Below are 26833 nucleotides of genomic sequence, written 5' to 3' on the forward strand. Positions count from 1 at the left end.
CCCTTCGGTTTCCATGTCCGTCTATTAGTCCCCTTCGGTTTCCATGTCCGTCTATTAGTCCCCTTCGGTTTCCATGTCCGTCTATTAGTCCCCTTCGGTTTCCATGTCTGTCTATTAGTCCCCTTCGGTTTCCATGTCCGTCTATCACTCCCCCTCGGTTTCCATGTCCGTCCATCACTCCCCTTCGGTTTCCACGTCTGTCTACCACTCCCCCTCGGTTTCCATGCCCCTTTACCGTGTCCCTTAAGTTTCCCTGTCTCACCCGTGGCAGTGCCCTTGCCCCAGTTCCCTTGGCTGCAGCCACGCAGCTCAATCACCTTGTCCTCTTCCTGATCCTCCTCCTCCTGCACTCCCTCCTCCTCCCCCTCTCCGTCCTCATCCTCCTCCCCCTCTCCCTCCTCATCCTCCTCCCCTTCTCCCTCCTCATCCTCCTCCGCTCCCTCCTCCCCCTCTCCGTCCTCCTCGAACTCCCCACTGCGCCTTGCGTTGTCTCCCTTCTCCGTCGCCCTGTCTCCGACCTCCTCGACCTCCTCCAGCTGAGAACTGGTCACTGCCCTTGCATTGTCTCCCTTCTCCGTCTCGCCCTCACCGTCTCCACTCAAAGATTGGCGGCACTCCATCCGGCAACTCAGACGGCAGCAGGTCAGAGGGCGGCTGCAGTCTTCATCGGATTGACAGCTCTCTGCAACGGCAAGGACGGGTTAAAGAAAAAGTCTACGACCAGAGCAACAAACAGAATTGAATGCGTGTAAGGGTATGAGGCCCAGAAACTCTCCCGTATAAGAACATAAGAAATAGGAGCAGGAGTCGGTCATTCGGCCCCTCGAGCCTGCTCCGCAATTTAATACCATCATGGCTGATCCGATCATGGACACAGCTCCACTTCCCTGCCCGCCCCCTTATCCCCTTATCGGTTCAGGAACTGTCTATCTCTGTCTTAAATATATTCAATGTCCCGGCTCCCACAGCTCTCTGAGGCAGCGAATTCCACAGATTTACAACCCTCTGAGAGAAGAAATTCCTCCTCATCTCAGTTTTAAATGGGCGGCCCCTTATTCTAAGACCATGCCCCCTAGTTCTAGTCTCCCCCATCAGTGGGAACATCCTCTCTGCATCCACCTTGTCGAGCCCCCTCATAATCTGATACGTTTCGATAAGATCACCTCTCATTCTTCTGAACTCCAATGAGTAGAGGCCCAACCTCCTCAACCTTTCCTCATAAGTCACCCCCTCATCTCCGGAATCAACCGAGTGAACCTTCTCTGAACTGCCTCCAAAGCAAGTGTATCCTTTCGTAAATATGGAAACCAAAACTGCACGCAGTACTCCAGGTGCGGCCTCACCAACACCCTGTATAACTGTAGCAAGACTTCCCTGCTTTTATACTCCATTTGTACTCACTTGTCAGGCGGTACGTGTAGACACATCGTTTCCCACAGTGCCCGACGTCACAGCACTGCTTCCAGCCTCCGCAATCCCTGTCCGACTCGCATGTCTCCACCTCCGCCTTATCACACATGTGTTGAGTCGTAGAAGGCTCGGGACATTTCCTGTCTGTCTTTTCTGCTGTTGAGAAAATAAAGGCGACAGGGTGATATTAACCTCGGCGAGCGGGCTGAGTATCGAGAACCCCCCGAGGGAGGCGGATTGTGGACATGAAGCTCAGAGTCTCGTGTCACTCCTCGATGGGACGGGACTGAGGGAAATCGGGCAAGGGGTGGGGGACGGGGATGTGGAAGGAGTTAAAGGTTCCTGTTCCCTCCCCCCACCCCCACTGAATCCCCCCTCCCCTGGACATTAACCTCTGTATCCTCCCCCTCCCCCGAAGCCCCCGTCCGCACAGCAATCGTCAACACACAGGGGATGAGGTCCATCATGGACACAGATGTACATTTTTCATCCGTCTGTTATTTGAGGAGCGAGAGCTGGAGCGGTTCTTCTTTTGGTCAGTCCTGGGATGATGGTGTCACGGGCACGGCCCAGCGTTTAGTGCCCCTTCCAGAATGGCCCTGGAGAAGGTGCTGGTGAGACGCCTTCTTCAACCGCTGCAGGCCCGTGAGATGCAGCTTCTCACACAGTATTTGGAGGTGGTGGTGTTCCCATGCGCCTGCAGTCCTTGTCCTTCGAGGCGGGTAGAGGTGGCGGGTTTGGGAGGTGCTGCCCAAGAAGCCGTGGCCAGTTGCTGCAGTGCGTCTTGTAGATGGTACACACTGCAGCCATGGTGTGCCGGAGGTGGAGGGAGGGAGTGTTGGAGGCAGTGGCTAGCGTGCCGATCAAGCGGGCTGCTTTGTCCTGGATGGTGTCGAGCTCCTCGAGTGTTGTTGGGAGCTGCAACTCATCCAGGCATGTGGGAAGTATTCCATCAGGAATATCCCTCCTGACTTGTGTCTTGTCGACGGTGGAAAGGCTTTGGGGAGTCAGGAGGTGAGACACTGGCCGCAGAATACCCAGCCTCTGACCTGTTCTTGTGGCCACGGTATTTATGTAGCTGAACCAGTTTAGTTTCTGGTCAATGGTGACCCCACAGATGTTGATGGTGGGGGGATATGTCGATGTTAATGCTGTTGAATGTCACGTGGAGGTGGTTAAGACTCTCACTTGGGAGATAGTCATTGCCTGACACCTGTGTGGCACTAATGCTACTTGCCACTGACCAGCCCGAGACTGAATGCCGTCCCGGACTTGCTGCACTCGGGCACGGACTGCTTCATTATCTGGGGAGTTACGAATTGAAGTGAACAGGGAGGGAAGTGCAGTGCTTCGGACCCTGGGCACCTGAAGGCTCAGCCAGCAATGGTGGACCCTCCACCTTTAGCCCTATTAGCCCACCCCGGTACTACTGGGGTCAATCTGCGCTGCACCCCCTCCAAGGCTAAATGATCCTTCCCGAGGTGTGGCCCCAGAACTGGACATTGTTACTGCCCCAGAGGGTATTTGCTGATTCCCAGGAAGGACCGTCCCTCTTACCGAGTCGGGAAGCTCGATGGACGCATCTTTTCCCACAGCCAGCGTCGCAGCAAGTCAACCACAGATCGCAATCGTCGTCGTCCACGCACTCCTTCCCGTAGTTGACATCACACATGGGACCCAGGCGGCTGGGAGAGGGGCAGCTGCTGTTCTCTGTAAGGTAAACCGCAACCCAGATTGGTTTTATGGTCTCCACGGTTATCAACATCCACGTCTGTGGGTGAGGCGGGTTAGATACAGACTGAAGTTCACTCTACACTGTCCCATCAAACACTCCCAGGGCAGGTACAGGGGGTTAGATACAGAGTAAAGCTCCCTCTACACTGTCCCATCACACACTCCCTGGGCAGGTACAGCACGGGGTTAGATACAGAGTAAAGCTCCCTCTACACTGTCCCATCAAACACTCCCAGGGCAGGTACAGGGGGTTAGATACAGAGTAAAGCTCCCTCTACACTGTCCCATCAAACACTCCCAGGGCAGGTACAGGGGTTTAGATGCAGAGTAAAGCTCCCTCTACACTGTCCCATCAAACACTCCCAGGGCAGGTACAGGGGGTTAGATACAGAGTAAAGCTCCCTCTACACTGTCCTATCAAACACTCCCAGGGCAGGTACAGGGGGTTAGATACAGAGTAAAGCTCCCTCGACACTGTCCCATCAAACACTCCCAGGGCAGGTACAGGGGGTTAGATACAGAGTAAAGCTCCCTCTACACTGTCCCATCAAACACTCCCAGGGCAGGTACAGCACGGGGTTAGGTACAGAGTAAAGCTCCCTCTACACTGTCCCATCAAACACTCCCAGGGCAGGTACAGGGGGTTAGATACAGAGTAAAGCTCCCTCTACACTGTCCCATCAAACACTCCCAGGGCACGTACAGGGGGTTAGATACAGAGTAAAGCTCCCTCTACACTGTCCCATCAAACACTCCCAGGGCAGGTACAGCACGGGGTTAGATACAGAGTAAAGCTCCCTCGACACTGTCCCATCAAACACTCCCAGGGCAGGTACAGCACGGGGTTAGATACAGAGTAAAGCTCCCTCGACACTGTCCCATCAAACGCTCCCAGGGCAGGTACAGGGGGTTAGATACAGAGTAAAGCTCCCTCTACACTGTCCCATCAAACACTCCCAGGGCAGGTACAGCACGGGGTTAGATACAGAGTAAAGCTCCCTCTACACTGCCCCATTAACCAATCCTCACCCCCCAAACTGTGGGTCTCCTCACCTCCAAAATTGTGGGTCTCCTCACCCCCCAAACTGTGGGTCTCCTCACCCACCAAACTGTGGGTCTCCTCACCCCCCAAACTGTGGGTCTCCTCAACCCCAAAACTGTGGGTCTCCTCAGCCCCCAAACTGTGGGTCTCCTCACCCCCCAAACTGTGGGACTCCTCACACCCCAAACTGTGGGTCTCCTCACCCCCCCAAACTGTGGGTCTCCTCACCTCCCCCCCTCTCCCAAACTGTAGTTCACCTCACACCCCCCAAACTGTGGGACTCCTCACCTCCCCCCCTCCCCCAAACTGTGGGTCTCCTCACCTCCTTTGAAGAATTTGAAGACACAGCGTTTGCCACAGCCGGCGTTGCAGCACCTCTGCCAACGGTCGCAGTCCCCGTCTCCCTCACACTCGTCCCCCAGTTTCATGGTGCAAACCTTGCTCAGTGAGCTGATGCTGGGGCACTGTCGTCTTTTGCCTTGTAAAGGAAGACACCCAGAGATGGTTAAAGCACAAGGGACGCTGGGCTTGAGAAACAGCCCGAGAGTACAAACGCAAGGGAGTTATTGTCCAAAGTGTTATAAACCCACTGCTTGGGCCACAGCTGGAGAATGGTGTCCAATTCTGGGCACCGCTAACTTTGGGAAGGATGTGAAGGCCTTGGAGAGGGTGCGGAGGGGATTTACCAGACAGGAACCGGCCACGAGGGACTTCAGTTATGGTAGAATTATGTCACAGGAGGAGGTCAGTTGGCCCGTCATGTCTGTGCCGGTCGACAAAAAGCTATGTGTGAGGGTTTCTGCCTCTACCACGCTTTCAGGCAGTGAGTTCCGCCCCAGACCCCCCCCACCCTCAGGGTGAAAGAAATTGACCTCAACTCCCCTCCAAACTTTCGACCAATTACTTTAAATCGATGCATCCTGGTTATTGACATCTCTGCTAAGAGAAATAGGTAATTCCTATCCACTCTATCAGCCTGGGGACTATCAGACACAGGGGCCTGGGGCCTATCAGATCCAGGGACCCGGGGCCTATCAGATCCAGGAACCGGGGACTATCAGACACAGGGGCCTGGGGACTATCAGACACAGGGGCCTGGGGACTATCAGACACAGGGGCCTGGGGACTATCAGACACAGGGGCCTGGGGATTATCAGACACAGGGGCCTGGGGACTATCAGACACAGGGGCCTGGGGACTATCAGCCACAGGGGCCTGGGGACTATCAGCCACAGGGGCCTGGGGACTATCAGACACAGGGGCCTGGGGACTATCAGACACAGGGGCCTGGGGACTATCAGACACAGGGGCCTGGGGACTATCAGACACAGGGGCCTCGGGACTATCAGACACAGGGGCCTGGGGACTATCAGACACAGGGGCCTGGGGACTATCAGACACAGGGGCCTGGGGACTATCAGACACAGGGGCCTGGGGACTATCAGACACAGGGGCCTGGGGACTATCAGACACAGGGGCCTGGGGACTATCAGACACAGGGGCCTGGGGACTATCAGACACAGGGGCCTGGGGACTATCAGACACAGGGGCCTGGGGACTGTCAGACACAGGGGCCTGGGGACTATCAGACACAGGGGCCTGGGGACTGTCAGACACAGGGGCCTGTGGACTGTCAGACACAGGGGCCTGGGGCCTATCAGATACAGGGGCCTGGGGACTATCAGAGACAGGGGCCTGGGGACTATCAGACACAGGGGCCTGGGGACTATCAGACACAGGGGCCTGGGGCTTATCAGAATCAGGGGCCTGGGGACTATCAGATACAGGGGCCTGGGGACTATCAGACACAGGGGCCTGGGGACTATCAGACACAGGGGCCTGGGGACTATCAGACACAGGTGCCTGGGGACTATCAGACACAGGGGCCTGGGGACTATCAGACACAGGGGCCTGGGGACTGTCAGACACAGGGGCCTGGGGACTATCAGACACAGGGGCCTGGGGACTATCAGACACAGGGGCCTGGGGACTATCAGACACAGGGGCCTGGGGACTATCAGACACAGGGGCCTGGGGACTATCAGACACAGGGGCCTGGGGACTATCAGACACAGGGGCCTGGGGACTATCAGACACAGGGGCCTGGGGACTATAAGACACAGGGGCCTGGGGACTATCAGACACAGGGGCCTGGGGACTATCAGACACAGGGGCCTGGGGACTATCAGACACAGGGGCCTGGGGACTATCAGACACAGGGGCCTGGGGACTGTCAGACACAGGGGCCTGAGGCCTATCAGACACAGGGGCCTGGGGACTATCAGACACAGGGGCCTGGGGACTATCAGACACAGGGGCCTGGGGACTGTCAGACACAGGGGCCTGGGGACTATCAGACACAGGGGCCTGGGGACTATCAGACACAGGGGCCTGGGGACTATCAGACACAGGGGCCTGGGGCCTATAAGACACAGGGGCCTGGGGCCTATCAGACACAGGGGCCTGGGGACTATCAGACACAGGGGCCTGAGGACTATCAGACACAAGGTACCACAGCCTGGGGACTATCAGATACAAGGTACCACAGCCTGGGGCCTATCAGAAACATGGTCCCACAGCCTGGGGCCTATCAGACACAGGGTCCCACAGCCTGGGGCATATCAGACACAAGGTACCACAGCCTGGGGCCTATCAGACACAAAGTACCACAGCCTGGGGCCTATCAGAAACATGGTCCCACAGCCTGGGGCCTATCAGAAACATGGTCCCACAGCCTGGGGCCTATCAGACACAGGGTACCACAGTCTGGGGCGTATCAGACACAAGGTACCACAGCCTGGGGCTTTTCAGACACAGGGTACCACAACCTGGGGCCTATCAGACACAGAGTACCACAGCCTGGGGTCTAGCCTTGTCAGGCAGAGTCCACACAGTGGGTTCCTGCTGCTGTCGAGCGTTGGGAGTGTGGCGATGGTGCGAGCTGTGTATTATGGGGCCGCCCTTACTGTGCCAGGAGGAGTAAACACATCGCTTCCCACAACCGACGTCGCAGCACTGCTTCCACGACGAACATTCCTCATCACTGCGGCAAACCTGGCTCGAGTTCCTGGCGCAGATATGCCTCGCCCGGTATGAATCGGGGCATTCGTCTTCTTCATCTGCAAGAGGAAGTTGTATTTTACAGGAGGTGGGGGTTACACAGCACAAAACAGGTTAGTGTCGGAGGGGCAGTACAGACAACGCTGTCGGAGGGGCAGTACTGAGGGACCGCCATACTGCGCTGACAAGAGGGGCAGTACTTAGGGAGCGCTGTACTGCGTTGTCGGAGGGGCAGTACTGAAGAGAACTGCACTGCGCTGTCGGAGGGGTGGAACTGAGCGAGCGCCGCACTGTCGGAGGGGGCGGTACTGAGGGGGCGCCGCACTGTCGGAGGGGCAGTACTGAGGGAGCACCGCCCTGCACTGTCGGAGGGGCAGTACTGAGGGAGTGCCGCACTGTCGGAGGGGCAGTACTGAGGGGGCGCCGCACTGTCGGAGGGGCAGTACTGAGGGAGCACCGCCCTGCACTGTCGGAGGGGCAGTACTGAGGGAGCGTTGCACTGTTGGGAGTGGCAGTACTGAGGGAGCGTTGCACTGTTGGGAGTGGCAGTACTGAGGGAGCATTGCACTGTTGGAGGGGCAGTACTGAGGGAGCGTTGCACTGTTGGAGGGGCAGTACTGAGGGAGCGTTGCACTGTCGGAGGGGCAGTACTGAGGCAGCGTTGCACTGTTGGAGTGGCAGTACTGAGGGAGCATTGCACTGTTGGAGGGGCAGTACTGAGGGAGCGTTGCACTGTTGGAGTGGCAGTACTGAGGGAGCATTGCACTGTTGGGAGTGGCAGTACTGAGGGAGCGTTGCACTGTCGGAGGGGCAGTACTGAGGCAGCGTTGCACTGTTGGAGTGGCAGTACTGAGGGAGCATTGCACTGTTGGAGGGGCAGTACTGAGGCAGCGTTGCACTGTTGGAGTGGCAGTACTGAGGGAGCATTGCACTGTTGGGAGTGGCAGTACTGAGGGAGCGTTGCACTGTCGGAGGGGCAGTACTGAGGCAGCGTTGCACTGTTGGAGTGGCAGTACTGAGGGAGCGTTGCACTGTTGGGAGTGGCAGTACTGAGGGAGCGTTGCACTGTCGGAGGGGCAGTACTGAGGCAGCGTTGCACTGTTGGAGTGGCAGTACTGAGGGAGCATTGCACTGTTGGAGGGGCAGTACTGAGGGAGCGTTGCACTGTCGGAGGGGCAGTACTGAGGCAGCGTTGCACTGTTGGAGTGGCAGTACTGAGGGAGCATTGCACTGTTGGAGGGGCAGTACTGAGGGAGCGTTGCACTGTTGGAGGGGCAGTACTGAGGGAGCGTTGCACTGTTGGAGGGGTTGTCATTCGGCTGTGTCGTCAAGCCGAGAAACCGTCTGAGCTCTCCATCCCCCTCGCCCGTTGCCCAGTCCAGCCGTTTCGCTCCTTACCCATGTCTGTGAAACTGGCGACACAGATTTTTCCGCATTTGGTGTCACAGCAGGTCTGCCAACTGTCACAATCGTTGTCCCCGCTGCACTGGTCCCCGAGCTTCAGGTCACACATCGGAGCGAGCCGGTAGGGGGCTGGACAGGTGTCGTCCTCTGGAACACAGAAATCAGGGGTCAGTCAGGAACCGAGAACCTTCCAGCTCCGGCTGATGGAGAGGGTCTTCCTCGGGACCCTCCCTAATCCTTCCGGACCGCCGTAATGCAGGGTCTGCCTCTGGACCCACCCTAATCTTTTGGGACAGCCCTAATCGAGAGTGTCCCTCGGGCCCCCCTAATTCTTCCGGACCACCTAATCGAGGGACTCGCTCGGTATGCCCCGAATCGAGGGTCTCCAGAATCGAGGGACTCGCTCGGTATGCCCCGAACGTGGGGAGTCCCTCGGTACCCCCCTAATCGAGGGACTTCCTCGGTAGCCCCCTAATCGAGGATTAAGAAGGATCCATGTAATCGGGGATCAATGGCGAGGCAGCTTGGCCCAGGCTCCATCCCGGGCCTAGTGCTGAGTTAGCCTGATCTCTCACACCCGGTGTGGGACTGAGCCCCCCACACACACATACACAGAGCAGGAAAGGTCCAGGCTCCATCCCGAGCCTAGTTCTGGTCCCGCGGGTCCAGGAGATGGAGTCCGATCATCACAGACCCTTGGAAACACTCACTGGCCATGAAGAAGCGGGGAACACATCTCTTTCCACAGTCGGCGTCACAGCACGAGGACCAGGCCAGGCAGTCAGCATCACTCTCACACATGGCTCCCAGCCTCATCTCGCAGAAGGAGTCCAATCGGCTGGAGGCTGGGCACTGGGTCGCTGCAAGGTACAAGGTGGTAGTGAGATAGAGAGAAGCAGGGCCAGTGTCCACCTCACTGTCCCATCAAACACTCCCAGGGCACGTACAGGGGGTTAGATACAGAGTAAAGCTCCCTCTACACTGTCCCATCAAACACTCTCAGGGCAGGTGCAGCACAGGGTTAGATACAGAGTAAAGCTCCCTCTACACTGTACCATCAAACACTCCCAGGGCAGGTACAGCATGGGATTAGATACAGAGTAAAGCTCCCTCTACACTGTACCATCAAACACTCCCAGAGCAGGTACAGCACAGGGTTAGATACAGAGTAAAGCTCCCTCGACACTGTCCCATCAAACACTCCCAGAGCAGGTAAAGCACAGGGTTAGATACAGAGTAAAGCTCCCTCTACACTGTACCATCAAACACTCCCAGGGCAGGTACAGGGGGTTAGATTCAGAGTAAAGCTCCCTCTACACTGTACCATCAAACACTCCCAGAGCAGGTACAGCACAGGGTTAGATACAGAGTAAAGCTCCCTCGACACTGTCCCATCAAACACTCGCAGGGCAGGTACAGCACGGGGTTAGATACAGAGTAAAGCTCCCACTACACTGACCCATCAAACACTTCCAGGGCAGGTACACGGGATTAGATACAGAGTAAAGCTCCCTCTGCACTGTCCCATCAAACACTCCCAGGGCAGGTACAGCTCAGGTTAGATACAGAGTAAAGCTCCCTCGACACTGTCCCATTACACACTCCCTGGGCAGGTACAGCTCAGGTTAGATACGGAGTAAACTGTTACCTCTGGTGAGGAACTTAGGGACACATCTGTTTCCACAACTAGCGTCGCAACAAGTCTGCCAACCCTCACAGCTGCTGTCGTTGTTGCACTGGGTGTTGAAGCTCATCGTGCAGATGTGGGTCATTCTGGAAGGTTCCGGGCATCTCCGTTCACGCCCTGTAGAAAGAACATGATCGGTCAGTGCTGCTCGCCATCAATTGATCACTCCCTGACCGAGCTGGGGCTAGAGGTGGGCACCGGGGGGCTTGGGCGTGTCGACAGTGCCTGCCCCACTGACCCCGTCAGAGAGAGAGGGGCCTCCATCTCTTCTGGCCCTGGGATTTGACTCCAGGTGCCCAGCGGACGAGAGGACACCGTGCTCCCACCCAGTTCCTCCGTCAGTTTGGTCCCCTTCCCTGTAAACCTACCTTGGACTGGAGGCCACGGAGGTTCACTAGACCGATTCCTGGGGTGAGAGGGTTGTCCTATAAGAACATAAGAAATAGGTGCAGGAGTAGGCCATACGGCCTCTCGAGCCTGCTGCTCAATTTAATACGATCATGGCTGATCCGATCATGGACATAGCTCCACTTCCCTGCCCGTCCCCTTATCCCCTTATCGGTTAAGAAACTGTCTCTCTCTGTCTTAAATTTATTCAATGTCCCAGCTTCCATAGCTCTCTGAGGCAGCGAATCCCACAGATTTACAACTCTCTGAGAGAAGAAATTCCTCCTCATCTCAGTTTTAAATGGGCGGCCCCTTATTCTAAGATTATGACCCCTAGTTCTAGTCTCCCCCAGCAGTGGAAACATCCTCTCTGCATCCACCTTGTCAAGCCCCATCATAATCTTATATGTTTCGGTAAGATCACCTCTCATTCTTCTGAATTCCAATCAGTAGAGGCCCAACCTACTCAACCTTTCCTCATAAGTCAAACCCCTCATCTATGGAATCAACCGAGTGAACCTTCTCTGAACTGCCTCCAAAGCAAGTCTATCCTTTCGTAAATATGGAAAACTAAACTGTGCGCAGTACTCCAGGTGTGGCCTCACCAATACCCTGTATAACTGTAGCAAGACTTCCCTGTTTTTATGGCCCATCCCCTTTGCAATAAAGGCCAAGATTCCACTGGATTTCCTGATGAAGAGGGATTGAGTAGATTGGGCCTATACTCTTCTGGGGTTTCGAAGAATGAGAGGTAATTGAAACGTATACATTTCTGAGAGGGGATTGACAGGGTAGATGCAGGGAGAATGTTTCACCCTGGAGAGTGTAGAACCAGGAGTCACACAGTCTCAGGATAAGGGGTCGGCCATTTAGGACTGAGGATAAATTTCTTCACTCAGAGAGTGGTGAACCTTTGGAATTCTCGACCCTAGAGGGCTGTGTAGGTTCAGTCATTGAGTATATTCAAGAAGCAGATCACTCGATTCTTAGACACAATGAGAATCGAGGGATATGGGGACAGAGCGGGAAAGTGGACTTGCGGTAGAAAATCGGCCATGATCTTATGCAATGGCGGAGAAGGCTGGTGTGGCCGAATGGCCGAGCCCTGCTCTAATTCTTACGTTCTTCGGTTCTTATATCAGACAGACAGGTGCCCCTCTATCTCCTCAGAGTCTGGGATTTGACCTTCGGGAGCCACAGGGTGGAGGGTCACAGTTCCCGAAGCGGACAGGGATACACACAGTTGGGTTTGATGCCTGTAATCTGGAGCTCGTTCCCCCACCCCCAGTTCCCCCTCTCCGCCCTCCATCACCAGGTGTTTGGGGGCCGGGGGAGGGGGGCAAAGACCCGATCGGTTAGCTTACCCTTGCCGGAGAACGAGTGGACACATCGGTTGCCACAGCTGGTGTTACAGCAGGTCTGCCAGGCGTAGCAGTCGTCGTCGTCATCGCACACCTCCCCGAACTTCAGTTCGCACATGAAGGAGAGTCGCTGTGGGGCAGGGCAGTTACCGGCAGTCTGATCTGGAGAAAGGACAGGCAAGAGCTGGGAATGGGTGGGATTGAGGATTGCAGCACCGGGGCGTCTCTGGCGTGCTGAGCAACTGAGGAACAGGAGGCCTATTCAGCCCCTCGGCCTGTTACACATGAACAGGAGGCCTATTCAGCCCCTCGGGCCTGTTACACAGGAACAGGAGGCCCATTCAGCCCCTCGGCCTGTTACACATGAACAGGAGGCCTATTCAGCCCCTCGGGCCTGTTACACAGGAACAGGAGGAGGCCCATTCATGCCCCTCGAGCCTGTGACACAGGAACAGGAGGAGGCCCATTCAGCCCCTCAAGCCTGTTACACAGGAACAGGAGGGCTATTCAGCCCCTCGAGCCTGTTACACATGAACAGGAGGCCTATTCAGCCCCTCGGGCCTGTTACACAGGAACAGGAGGAGGCCCATTCAGCCCCTTGGGCCTGTTACACAGGAACAGGAGGGCTATTCAGCCTCTCGAGCCTGTTACACAGGAACAGGAGGCTTATTCAGCCCCTCGGGCCGGTAACACAGGAACAGGAGGCCCATTCAGCCCCTCGAGCCTGTTACACAGGAACAGGAGGAGGCCCATTCAGCCCCTCGAGTCTGTTACACAGGAACAGGAGGAGGCCCATTCAGCCCCTCGAGCCTGTTACACAGGAACAGGAGGAGGCCCATTCAGCCCCTCGAGCCTGTTACACAGGAACAGGAGGCTCATTCAGCCTCTCGGCCTGTTACACAGGAACAGGAGGCCCATTCAGCCCCTCGGCCTGTTACACAGGAACAGGAGGCCTATTCAGCCCCTCGAGCCTGTTACACAGGAACAGGTGGCCCATTCACCCCTCGAGCCTGTTACACAGGAACAGGAGGAGGCCCATTCACCCCTCGAGCCTGTAACACAGGAACAGGAGGCCCATTCAGCCCCTCGGGCCTGTGACACAGGAACAGGAGGAGGCCCATTCAGCCCCTCAAGCCTGTGGCACAGGAACAGGAGGAGGCCCATTCAGTCCCTCGAGCCTGTTACACAGGAACAGGAGGAGGCCTATTCAGCCCCTCGAGCCTGTGACACAGGAACAGGAAGAGGCCTATTCAGCCCCTCGAGCCTGTTACACAGAAAAGGAGGAGGCCCATTCAGCCCCTTGGGCCTGTTACACAGGAACAGGAGGAGGCCCGTTCAGCCCCTCGGGCTTATTACACAGGAACAGGAGTCCTATTCAGCCCCTCGGGCCGGTTACACAGGAACAGGAGGAGGCCCATTCAACCCTCGAGCCTGTTACACAGGAACAGGAGGCCCATTCAGCCCCTCGGGCCTGTGACACAGGAACAGGAGGAGGCCTATTCAGCCCCTCGAGCCTGTGACACAGGAACAGGAGGAGGCCTATTCAGCCCCTCGAGCCTGTTACACAGGAACAGGAGGCCCATTCAGCCCCTCGAGCCTGTGACACAGGAACAGGAGGAGGCCTATTCAGCCCCTCGAGCCTGTTACACAGGAACAGGAGGAGGTCTATTCAGCCCCACGAGCCTGTTACACAGGAACAGGAGAAGGCCCATTCAGCTCCTTGGGCCTGTTACACAGGAACAGGAGGAGGCCCATTCAGCCCCTCGAGCCTGTTACACAGGAACAGGAGGCCTTTTCAGCCCCTCGGGCCTGTTACACAGGAACAGGAGGAGGCCCATTCAGCCCCTCGAGCCTGTTACACATGAACAGGAGGCCCATTCAGCCCCTCGGGCCTGATATACAGGAACAGGAGGAGGCCCATTCAGCCACCTCGAGCCTGTTACACAGGAACAGGAGGCTCATTCAGACCCTCGGGCCTGTTACACAGAAACAGGAGGATATCCATTCAGAACCTTTAGCCTGTTACACAGGAACAAGAGGAGGCCCATTCAGCCCCTCGGGCCTGTTACACAGGAACAGGAGGAGGCCCATTCAGCCCCTTGGACCTGTTACACAGGAACAGGAGGAGGCCCATTCAGCCCCTCGAGCCTGTTACAGAGGAACAGGAAGCCCATTCAGCCCCTCGAGCCCGTTACACAGGAATAGGAGGAGGCACATTCAGCCCCTTGGGCCTCTTACACAGGAACAGGAGGAATCCCATTCAGCCCCTCGAGCCTGTTACACAGGAAAAGGATGCCCATTCATCCTCTCGAGCCTGTTACAACACGGAGGCGCATTCAGCCCCTCGAGCCTGTTACACAGGAACAGGAGGAGACCCATTCAGCCCTGTGAGGCTGTTAAACAGGAACAGGAGGAGGCCCATTCAGCCCCTCAAGCCTGTTACACAGGAACAGGAGGAGGCTCATTCAACCCCTTGGGCCTGTTACACAGGAACAGGAAGAGGTCCATTCAGCCCCTCGAGCCTGTTACACAAGAACAGGATGCCCATTCAGCCTCTCGGGCCTGTTACACAGGAACAGGAGGAGGTCCATTCAGCCCCTCGAGCCTGTTACACAGGAACAGCAGGCCCATTCAGCATCTCGGGCCTGTTACACAGAAACAGGAGGAGATCTATTCAACCCCTTGAGCCTATTGCACAGGATCAGGAGGATGCCCATTCGGCCCCTTGAGCCTGTTACACAGGAACAGGAGAAGGCCCATTCAGCCCCTCGGGCCTGTTACACAGGAACAGGCGGTCCATTCAGCCCCTCGAGCCTGTTACACAAGAACAGGATGCCCATTCAGCCTCTCGGGCATGTTACACAGGCACAGGAGGAGGCCCATTCAGCCCCTCGGGCCAGTTACACAGGAACAGGAGGCCCATTCAGCCCCTCGAGCCTGTTACACAGGAACAGGAGGCCTTTTCAGCCCCTCGGGCCTGTTACACAGAAACAGGAGCAGATCCATTCAGCCCCTTGAGACTGTTACACAGGAACAGGAGGCCTTTTCAGCCCCTCGGACCTGTTACACAGGAACAGGAGGAGGCCCAATCAGCCCTTCGAGCCTGTTACATAGGAACAGGAGGCCCATTCAGTCCCTCGGGCCTGTTACACAGGAACAGGAGGCCCATTCAGCCCCTCGGGCCTGTTACACAGGAACAGGAGGAGATCCATTCAGCTCCTTGGGCCTGTTACACAGGAACAGGAGGAGGCCCATTCAGCCCCTCGAGCCTGTTACACAGGAACAGGAGGCCTTTTCAGCCCCTCGGGCCTGTTACACAGGAACAGGAGGAGGCCCATTCAGCCCCTCGAGCCTGTTACACATGAACAGGAGGCCCATTCAGCCCCTCGGGCCTGATATACAGGAACAGGAGGAGGCCCATTCAGCCACCTCGAGCCTGTTACACAGGAACAGGAGGCTCATTCAGACCCTCGGGCCTGTTACACAGAAACAGGAGGATATCCATTCAGAACCTTTAGCCTGTTACACAGGAACAAGAGGAGGCCCATTCAGCCCCTCGGGCCTGTTACACAGGAACAGGAGGAGGCCCATTCAGCCCCTTGGACCTGTTACACAGGAACAGGAGGAGGCCCATTCAGCCCCTCGAGCCTGTTACAGAGGAACAGGAAGCCCATTCAGCCCCTCGAGCCCGTTACACAGGAATAGGAGGAGGCACATTCAGCCCCTTGGGCCTCTTACACAGGAACAGGAGGAATCCCATTCAGCCCCTCGAGCCTGTTACACAGGAAAAGGATGCCCATTCATCCTCTCGAGCCTGTTACAACACGGAGGCGCATTCAGCCCCTCGAGCCTGTTACACAGGAACAGGAGGAGACCCATTCAGCCCTGTGAGGCTGTTAAACAGGAACAGGAGGAGGCCCATTCAGCCCCTCAAGCCTGTTACACAGGAACAGGAGGAGGCTCATTCAACCCCTTGGGCCTGTTACACAGGAACAGGAAGAGGTCCATTCAGCCCCTCGAGCCTGTTACACAAGAACAGGATGCCCATTCAGCCTCTCGGGCCTGTTACACAGGAACAGGAGGAGGTCCATTCAGCCCCTTGAGCCTGTTACACAGGAACAGCAGGCCCATTCAGCATCTCGGGCCTGTTACACAGAAACAGGAGGAGATCTATTCAACCCCTTGAGCCTATTGCACAGGATCAGGAGGATGCCCATTCGGCCCCTTGAGCCTGTTACACAGGAACAGGAGAAGGCCCATTCAGCCCCTCGGGCCTGTTACACAGGAACAGGCGGTCCATTCAGCCCCTCGAGCCTGTTACACAAGAACAGGATGCCCATTCAGCCTCTCGGGCATGTTACACAGGCACAGGAGGAGGCCCATTCAGCCCCTCGGGCCAGTTACACAGGAACAGGAGGCCCATTCAGCCCCTCGAGCCTGTTACACAGGAACAGGAGGCCTTTTCAGCCCCTCGGGCCTGTTACACAGAAACAGGAGCAGATCCATTCAGCCCCTTGAGACTGTTACACAGGAACAGGAGGCCTTTTCAGCCCCTCGGACCTGTTACACAGGAACAGGAGGAGGCCCAATCAGCCCTTCGAGCCTGTTACATAGGAACAGGAGGCCCATTCAGTCCCTCGGGCCTGTTACACAGGAACAGGAGGCCCATTCAGCCCCTCGGGCCTGTTACACAGGAACAGGAGGAGATCCATTCAGCCTCTTGATCTTTTACACAGGAATAGGAGGAGGCCCATTCGGCACTTCGAGTCTGTTACACAGGAAGAGGAGGAGGTCCATTCAGCCCCTCGGGCCTGTTACACAGGAACAGGCGGCCCATTCAGCCCGTCGGGCCTGTTACACAGGAACAGGAGGCCCATTCGGCCCCTCGAGCCTGTAACACAGGAACAGGAGGCCCATTCAGTCCTTAGAATCTGTTACCATAGAAAATAAAAATAGGTCACCTTGGACGTCCCAAACCGCTTTACAGCCAATCAAGTACATATTGAAGTGGAGTCACGGTTGTAATGTGGGAAATGCGGCAGCCAATTTGCGTACAGCAGGCTCCCACTAACAGCAACGTGATTATGACCCAGATAATCTGTTTTAGTGATGTTGATTGAAGGATAGATATTGGTCAGCACCAAAGAGTAGATACTCAACGGGATACAAGGCCGAGTTTGGGCAACCTGTGAGGCTGCTGGGGTCAGGAGCCTATCAGTCCCAAGCTGCTAGGGTCTGGGGCCTATCAGTGCCAGGCTGCTGGGAGCAGGGGCCAATCAGTCCCAGGCTGCTGGGGTCAGGGACCTATCAGTTCCAGGCTGCTGGGAGCAGGGGCCTATCAGTCCCAGGCTGCTGGGGTCAGGGGCCTATCAGTCCCAGGCTGCAGGGAGCAGGATCCTATCAGTCCCAGGCTGCTGGGGTAAGGGGCCTATCGGTCCCAGGCTGCCGGGACTGTGGTTCTGCTTTTCTTTGATCTGAGGCAGTCGGGTTCTTTGCTGGACAGACTGACCACGTGGCTTTACCTGCCAATGCCGCAGTCTGGCCCTGCCCCATGAAGGAGTGGACACATCTCCTGCCACAGGAAGTCTGGCAACACCGCTTCCACTTCCCGCAATCCCCATCCTCCTCACAGGACTCGCTGCGATTCGTTTCGCACACTCGTTCCAGTCTGGACACAGCAGGGCATTCCTTGGCATTCCACTCTGCGAAAGCAAGGGTTTGAGTTAGGGGTGGTAACAGGAAATACAGAGAGAGAGTGAGAGACAAAGAAGAGAGAGAGAGAGAGAGAGAGAGAGAGAGAGAGAGAGACTGCGAGTGGGAGAGAGCCAGAGGGAGAGAGAGAGAGAGAGAGAGAGAGAGAGAGACAAAGAGGGAGAGACAGAGGGAGAGACAGAGAGAGAGACAGAGAAAGAGAGGGAGAGATTAGAGAGGGAGTCATAGAGAGAGAGAGAGAGAGAGTGTGTCATGTATTCAACTGTCATTGTAATCCATGTATCAACTGACCTAAGTTGTACACCGTGAGAAAACTGACCACTAGGTGGTGAACTTGTGGGAGACACTCCTAACCTGGACTTTCAGGTATAAAAGTAGAAGCTCCACCCATCTTCTCCACTTCAGTGCTGGCGAATAAAGGTTACTGGTCACAGAGTGACCTTCTCTCTAGTATGGGCCTCGTGTGCATTTGTACTGTATAGTAAGAACATATTATTGGCGACGAGAAACTGGGATTTAAACCACGCGAGCATGGCCACTAGCAGCACAGACGAGAGGAACTGTGTTGGTGATAATTGGGACGATTTTATTGAGAGACTACAGCAAATTTTTGTCACTAAGGAATGGCTGGGACAGGATTCGGCTGACAAACGCAGGGCTCATCTCCTGACGGTTTGTGAATCCAGAACGTACTCCCTGATGAAGGACCTTCTAGCGCCAGAGAAGCCGGCGGACAAGACTTTTGAAGAGCTCAGTAAGTTGATCGGGGAACACTTTAAACCGGCGAGCAGCATGCACATGACGAGACACCGGCTTTACACGCACTGGCGGCGAGAAGGGCAAAGCGTTCCAGACTTCGTGGCAGACCTCCGGCGACTGGTGAGCCTATGCAAGTTCCCAGATGCATGCAGAGCGGAGATGCTGCGAGATTTTTTTATTGAAGTCATCGGGCACGCTGGGGTTTTCAGGAAATTGATTGAGATCAAAGACTTGACCCTGGAAACGGCAGCTTTGATGGCCCAGACATTTATCTCAGGGGAGGAAGAGACCAGAATGATGTTTGACAAAAATCTTGGTTTAAATGCAGCAAATGGACAGGGAGTCAACATTGTTAACGCGGCACACAGTTCTCCAGGCAGACAGGGGAAATCGGACATGCCCGAGCATGTAGTCAAACCCAAAGAGGGAATTCAACAGAGACAATGGCCAGCTGAACGGCGATTCATGCCATCGCAAGGGACAATGCGGCCAGTAATGGGGCCATCAACACCTGTCAAGGTGCGTTTAAGGACAGTTACAGAGACAGTCAGAGACGATCGACTGGTAATGGACCTTTTGTTTCCAACAACGGCTCATGTTGGAGGTGTGGAGGCAAACACACAGCCAGAGCTTGCAGGCATCAGCAATATACCTGCAGAAACTGCAACGTCAGCGGTCACTAGGCGCGTATGTGCAGGAAGCCTGCAGCCAGGTTGATGTACGAGGAGGACGGGCCCGATGTAAGCCCTACGAGGCCAAATGGACACTGGGGGAAATCACTGGAAGCTGAAGTTCAGCGAGTTCATGTGGAGCACATAAACAGTTCATACATCAGGACGCCACCGATAATGATGAAAGTGCTCCTCAATGGCATCCCAGTATCAATGGAGCTAGACACAGATGGGCCAGCCAGTCGCTGATGAGTATCAAACAGTTCGACAAGTTGTGGGCGTCCAAGGCCAGGAGGCCAAAATTATTGCTGATTGACTCACAGCTACGGACATATACAAAGGAGATCATTCCAGTGCTCGGCAGCGCCACGGTAGTCGTGACCCACAAAGATTCGGAGAACAGGTTGCCACTCTGGATTATCCCGAGGGACGGTCCCGCACTGCTGGGGAGGAGTTGGCTTGCTGTCATGAACTGGAAATGGGGCGATGTCAATGCAATTTCTTCTGTGGAGCGAATATCATGCTCACAGGTCCTGGACAAATTTGACTCACTATTTCAACTCAGCATTGGCACTTTCATGGGGACCAAGGTAGTGATTCACATAAACCCGGACGCCAGGCCAGTACACCACAAGGCCAGAGCGGTGCCGTACATGATGCGAGAAAAGATAGAAGGCGAATTGGACCGCCTGCTGAGGGAAGGCATCATCTCGCCAGTCGAATTCAGTGACTGGGCGAACCCGATTGTGCCGGTGCTCAAGGCGGCTGGGTCGGTCAGGATATGTGGTGATTACAAGGCCACCATCAATCGGGTGTCACTCCAAGACCAGTACCCGCTACTGAGAGCTGAGGATCTCTTTGCTATCCGGTGGCAAACTTTTTTCAAAATTGGACCTGACCTCAGCTTACATGACCCAGGAGCTGGCGAGTGAGTCGAAGAAGCTGACCACCATCACGACACACAAGGGATTGTTTGAGTACAACAGATGTCCGCCGCGATCTTTCAACGAAACATGGAAAGTCTCCTCAAGTCGATTCCAAGGACGGTGGTTTTTCAAGACGACATCCTCATCCCGGGTTACGATACTGAAGAACACCACAACCTGGAGGAGGTGCTACGCAGACTGGACCGGGTAGGTCTGCGACTGAAAAAGGCGAAGTGCGTCTTCCTAGCTCCAGAGGTAGAATTCCTGGGGATGAGGGTAGCAGCAGACGGGATCAGAGCTGCTGCGTCCAAAACGGAAGCGATCCAGAGAGCACCCAGACCCCGTAACACGACGGAGCTGCGTTCGTTCCTGGGGCTCCTGAACTATTTTGGTAATTTTCTTCCCAAACTGAGCACGCTGTTAGAGCTGCTACACGTGCTCCTACGCAAAGGTCGCAAATGGGTCTGGGGGGACAGCCACGGAAGGGCTTTTGATAGAGCACGCAATTTGTTATGCTCCAACATGCAAGAAAATTGTTTTAACATGCGATGTGTTGTCCTATGGGGTCGGGTGTGAGTTAATGCCAAGGGTCAGTTACAGCCAGTAGCTTATGCCTCCAGATGTCTGTGTATCTAAACCCGTGCTATACCTGCCCTGGGAGTGTTTGATGGGACAGTGTAGAGGGAGCTTTACTCTATATCTAACCCCCTGTACCTGCCCTGGGAGTGTTTGATGGGACAGTGTAGAGGGAGCTTTACTCTGTATCTAACCCCCTGTACCTGCCCTGGGAGTGTTTGATGGGACAGTGTAGAGGGAGCTTTACTCTGTATCTAACCCCCTGTACCTGCCCTGGGAGTGTTTGATGGGACAGTGTAGAGGGAGCTTTACTCTGTATCTAACCCCCTGTACCCGTCCTGGGAGTGTTCGATGGGACAGTGTTGGGGTTTTACAAATTTTGCCTCCTCAGCCATTTAACTCATTTTAAATTCTGTTTTATTTAGTGAAACAAAAGAAATGCCCGGAACTTTCCAAAGTGACATTTCTGTGCAAGAAGAATTTCACCCAGTCTTGTGAGGACGATGATGATTGCACTGCCCATAAACAGTGCTGCGATATTGGGTGTGGCAAAAAATGTGTCTACTCGTTCACACAAGGTGAGGCAAGTCCGAGGGAGAGTCCGATAGGCCCCAGGCTCCATGGGTCAGAATCTGATAGGCCCCAGGGGTCAGTGTCTGATAGGCCCCAGGGGTCAGTGTCTGATAGGCCCCAGGGGTCAGGGTCTGATAGTCCCCAGGGGTCAGTGTCAGATTGGCCCCAGGGGTCAGGGTCTGTTCGACCCCAGGGGTCAGGGTCTGATTGGCCCCAGGGGTCAGGGTCTGATAGGCCCCAGGGGTCAGGGTCTGATTGGCCCCAGGGGTCAGGGTCTGATTGGCCCCAGGGGTCAGTGTCTGATTGGCCCCAGGGGTCAGGGTCTGATTGGCCCCAGGGGTTAGGGTCTGATAGGCCCCAGGGGTCAGGGACTAATAGTCCCCAGGGGTCAGGGACTGATAGTCCCCAGGGCTCAAGGTCTGATAGGCCCCAGGGGTCAGAGTTGGCCCGACGCAGCGATCAGATGGGGCCTCAGTTTAACGTCTCGTCCGAAAGACGGCACCTCTGACAGTGCGGCACTCCCTCAGTACTGCCCCTCCGACAGTGCGATGCTCCCTCAGTACTGCCCCTCCGACAGTGCGGCACTCCCTCAGTACTGACCCTCCGACAGTGCGACGCTCCCTCAGTACTGCCCCTCCGACAGTGCGGCGCTCCCTCAGTACTGACCCTCGGACAGTGCTGCACTCCCTCAGTACTGCCCCTCCGACAGTGCGGCGCTCCCTCAGTACTGACCCTCCGACAGTGCGACGCTCCCTCAGTACTGACCCTCCGACAGTGCGGCACACCCTCAGTACTGACCCTCCGACAGTGCGGCACTCCCTCAGTACTGACCCTCCGACAGTGCGGCACTCCCTCAGTACTGCCCCTCCGACAGTGCGGCACTCCCTCAGTACTGACCCTCCGACAGTGCGGCACTCCCTCAGTACAGCCCCTCCGACAGTGCGGCACTCCCTCAGTACTGCCCCTCCGACAGTGCAGCACTCCCTCAGTACTGCCCCTCCGACAGTGCGGCACTCCCTCAGTACTGCCCCTCCGACAGTGCGGCACTCCCTCAGTACTGACCCTCCGACAGTGCAGCACACCCTCAGTAATCCTTGACTCCCCTATTGCGCAAAAATCTGTCTATCTCCGCCTTAAATATATTCAATGTCCCAGCCTCCACAGCTCTCTGGAGTAGAGAATTCCACAGATTCACGAGGAGAAATTCCTCCTCATCTCCGTCCTAAATGGCCGCCCCCTTTTCCTGAGACTGTGTGACCCCTGATTCTAGACTCCCCAGCCCGGGGGAACATCCTCTCAGTATCTACCCTGTCAACCCCCCTCAGAATCTGGTACGTTTCAATCAGATTCCCTCTCATTCTTCGAAACTCCGAAGAGTATAGAACCAACCTACTCAATCTCTCCTCACAAGGCAACACTCTCATCCCAGGCCCCGCCCCCCCTAGGCCCCTCCCCCCAAACACAGGCCCCTCCCCCCCAAACGCAGGCCCCTCCCCCCCAAACGCAGGCCCCTCCCCCTCTCCCTCTCCCCAAACACAGACCCCTCCCCCAACACAGGCCCCTCCCCCTCTCCCAAAACACAGGCCCCTCCCCCTCTCCCCAAACACAGGCCCATCCCCTCCCCCCCAAACACAGGCCCCTCCTCCTCTCCCCAAACACAGACCCCTCCCCCTCTCCCCAAACACAGGCCCCTCCCCCAAACACAGGCCCCTCCCCCCAAATGCAGGCCCCGCCCCCTCTCCCCAAACACAGACCCCTCCTCCAACACAGGCCCCTACCCTCTCCCGAAACACAGGCCCCTCCCCCTCTCCCCAAACACAGCCCCCCTCTCCCCAAACACAGGCCCCTCCCCCCAAACGCAGGCCCCGCCCCCTCTCCCCAAACACAGACCCCTCCTCCAACACAGGCCCCTACCCTCTCCCGAAACACAGGCCCCTCCCCCTCTCCCCAAACACAGCCCCCCTCTCCCGAAACACAGGCCCCTCCCCCTCTCCCCAAACACAGGCCCCTCCCTCCAACAGGCCCCTGCCCCCCCAGACACACACACTGCCCCTTCCCCCCCACACACACAGTGCCCCTCCCCCTCTCCCCCCCCCACACACACACACAATGCCCCTCCCCAGGCCTCATGCCCTGCAGTAAGGAGCGGTTTAACCCCCACCATCGCCCCCTACACCCCTTACGTGTATAAAAGTTTGCTTGCAACTTTCTATCACTGCAGAAGGCTGGCTACAGACCAATCTGCAGCTGGTCTCCCCGCCCAGAGCAAAGTAAAGGGCAGTGAAGCTTGAGAAACATAGAAACATAGAAAATAGGTGCAGGAGCAGGCCATTCGGCCCTTCGAGCCTGCACCGCCATTCAATGAGTTCATGGCTGAACATGCAACTTCAGTACCCCATTCCTGCTTTCTCACCATACCCCTTGATCCCCCGAGTAGTAAGGACTTCATCTAACTCCTTTTTGAATATATTTAGTGAATTGGCCCCAACAACTTTCTGTGGTAGAGAATTCCACAGGTTCACCACTCTCTGGGTGAAGAAGTTTCTCCTCATCTCGGTCCTAAATGGCTTACCCCTTATCCTTAGACTGTGACCCCTGGTTCTGGACTTCCCCAACATTGGGAACGTTCTTCCTGCATCTAACCTGTGCTGGGGTTGGCCTGTGCATTTATGTGAAAAAGCTGTTTTTGTTAAAACTCCCGAGAACGCATGGCAGTTAGCTGTGATAAAAGAACTGTCAGTCATCCATTGACACAGGATCTATCGGTCAGGAAGGCGGCCATTGACACAGGAACTATCGGTCAGGAAGGGGGCCATTGACACAGGAACTATCGGTCAGGAAGTGGGCCATTGACACAGGATCTATCGGTCAGGAAGGAGGCCATTGACACAGGAACTATCGGTCAGGAAGGGGCGGCCATTGACACAGGAACTATCGGTCAGGAAGGGGCGGCCATTGACACAGGAACTATCGGTCAGGAAGGAGGCTATTGACACAGGAACTATCGGTCAGGAAGGAGGCCATTGACACAGGAACTATCGGTCAGGAAGGGGGCCATTGACACAGGAACTATCGGTCAGGAAGGGGGCCATTGACAAAGGAGCTATCGGTCAGGAAGTGGGCCATTGACTAAGGAGCTATCGGTCAGGAAGGGGGCCATTGACAAAGGAGCTATCGGTCAGGAAGGGGGCCATTGACAAAGGAGCTATCGGTCAGGAAGTGGGCCATTGACTAAGGAGCTATCGGTCAGGAAGGGGAATATTGACAAAGGAGCTATCGGTCAGGAAGGGGGCCATTGACAAAGGAGCTATCGGTCAGGAAGGGGGCCATTGACTAAGAGTTATTGGTCAGGAAGGGGGTCCATTGACAAAGGAGCTATCGGTCAGGAAGGGGGCCATTGACAAAGGAGTTATCGGTCAGGAAGTGGGCCATTGACAAAGGAGCTATCGGTCAGGAAGGGAGCCATTGACAAAGGAGCAATCGGTCAGAAAGGGGGCCATTGACAAAGGAGCTATCGGTCAGGAAGTGGGCCATTGACAAAGGAGCTATCGGTCAGGAAGTGGGCCATTGACACAGGAGCTATCGGTCAGGAAGGGGGGGCCATTGACAAAGGAGTTATCGGTCAGGACGTGGGGCCCACTGACAAAGGAGTTATCGGTCAGGAAGGAGGCCATTGACAAAGGAGCTATCGGTCAGGAAGGGGGCCATTGACAAAGGAGCTATCGGTCAGGAAGGGGGGGCCATTGACAAAGGAGTTATCGGTCAGGACGTGGGGCCCACTGACAAAGGAGCTATCGGTCAGGAAGGAGGCCATTGACAAAGGAGCTATCGGTCAGGAAGGGGGCCATTGACAAAGGAGCTATCGGTCAGGAAGGAGGCCATTGACAAAGGAGCTATCGGTCAGGAAGGGGGCCATTGACAAAGGAGCTATCGGTCAGGAAGGGGGGGCCATTGACAAAGGAGCTATCGGTCAGGAATGGGGCCATTGACAAAGGAGCTATCGGTCAGGAAGTGGGCCACAGACAAAGGAGCTATCGGTCAGGAAGTGGGCCATTGACAAAGGAGCTATCGGTCAGGAAGGGGGCCATTGACAAAGGAGCTATCGGTCAGGACGTGGGGCCCACTGACAAAGGAGTTATCGGTCAGGAAGTGGGCCATTGACAAAGGAGCTATCGGTCAGGAAGTGGGCCATTGACAAAGGACCTATCGGTCAGGAAGGGGGCCATTGACACAGGAGCTATCGGTCAGGAAGTTCGGGGGGGGGCACTAACAAAGCCACTCTAATATACAAAAGCAACCTCTCACCCCCACCTCAGTAGGAAAACAGAACAATGAACCCACCAGCCTGGCCAGCCAAAGAGGAGCCAGGTTTTCCCAACACAAAGACTGAGAGAGGTGGCCAGACTCAGGGCCACCAGCCCAATACACATCGGATGGACGGCCCATCACTGACTAAGTGCCCGTGCTCAGAAACAAAGCAGTTTTAAAGACTGGCGGGAAAGATCAGGGTTAGCACGACTCCCATAAAGTCAGGCTCGTTTCACTTTATGTTTAGCTCGTAACTTTTAGCTTGTAGCTGGCAGCTTGCAGCTTGTACCTAGAGAGAGCTCCCTCTCTCTCCCTCTCGCTCTCGCTCCACCAAGCCGCGGTTCGGCAGGTGAAGAGCGGATCGAGATCGGCTACGTGTGGAGGTGAGCATGGTCGCGAGTGTCCCAGGCGAGCTGGGTGAGGTGTAAGGGCTCAGGGTTTGCTCAGAACTGAAGCTTTTCAGGGCTATTCTGGGGAGGAAGTTCCGACTGGGTAATTTCTCGGTCGGGGTGGAGTTAGAGTCCGCCCGGACATTACTGGATGTTACTGGGTCTCGTTTCTGTACTGTGTGTATGTTGTTTGTAACCTGGATTTTATTCTCCACAGAGACACTGATCACGTTTCGTAGTGCTTGTTTTGCCAGTGTATGTTAGACCAAATAAACATAAGTACGATTTTTCACCGGAGACTTCCTGTCCGTGACTCATTTCATTCACACTCCGAATAATAATTCCCGGGTCTAGAACTTTCGTAAGGCGGGTGGTGGGGGTGCGATTTAAACCATCCGTTGAGCAATTGGGCTCGGATCAAAACTCGGCTACAATTGGCGTAGTCGGCAGGATCTCAAGCGGGTGGCGGACACCAGCCGATGGAAGCCATGTCAAAGGCGCGAGTACGTTTTAATTACCGCGCACGGTTAGGACCCGGGCAGAAATCGGTCTGCTGTCGGCTGCCTGAGAGATCTGAATCAGCAGGTCTGGCCGAGACATCAAGCACTCAGCACAAGATCTCAGGTCAAACAATTGCGATCGGTTGTACACAAGTGTGTCTGTGTTACGTTGCGATTGGTAATTGGTATAGGTTGCAAGTTACGGTCTCACTCATGAGGAACATAAGCAATAGGAGCAGGAGTAGGCCATTCGGCCCCTCAAGCCTGCTCCGCCATTTAATACCATCATGGGCTGATCCGATCATGGACACAGCTCCACTTCTCTGCCCGCCCC

The 26833-nt window shown here is 55.7% G+C and overlaps 1 protein-coding gene across 1 annotated transcript; it reads right to left on the reverse strand.

Moving 5' to 3' along the window:
* Positions 1 to 262: 262 nt before the first annotated feature.
* On the reverse strand, positions 263 to 26599 carry LOC139250218 (uncharacterized; the record flags this gene model as incomplete). Its single annotated transcript, XM_070872710.1, has 11 exons — positions 26518 to 26599; positions 17608 to 17787; positions 12089 to 12247; positions 10299 to 10454; positions 9361 to 9510; positions 8645 to 8797; positions 7153 to 7305; positions 4509 to 4664; positions 2968 to 3120; positions 1402 to 1566; positions 263 to 682 (listed from the first exon to the last, which is right to left on the reverse strand). Coding segments are annotated over exons 1-11 (1927 nt in total), but the record flags the coding sequence as incomplete, so codon positions are not given.
* Positions 26600 to 26833: the final 234 nt, after the last annotated feature.

The sequence above is a fragment of the Pristiophorus japonicus genome, unplaced genomic scaffold, assembly GCF_044704955.1.
Source record: "Pristiophorus japonicus isolate sPriJap1 unplaced genomic scaffold, sPriJap1.hap1 HAP1_SCAFFOLD_351, whole genome shotgun sequence".
NCBI lineage: Eukaryota > Metazoa > Chordata > Chondrichthyes > Pristiophoridae > Pristiophorus > Pristiophorus japonicus.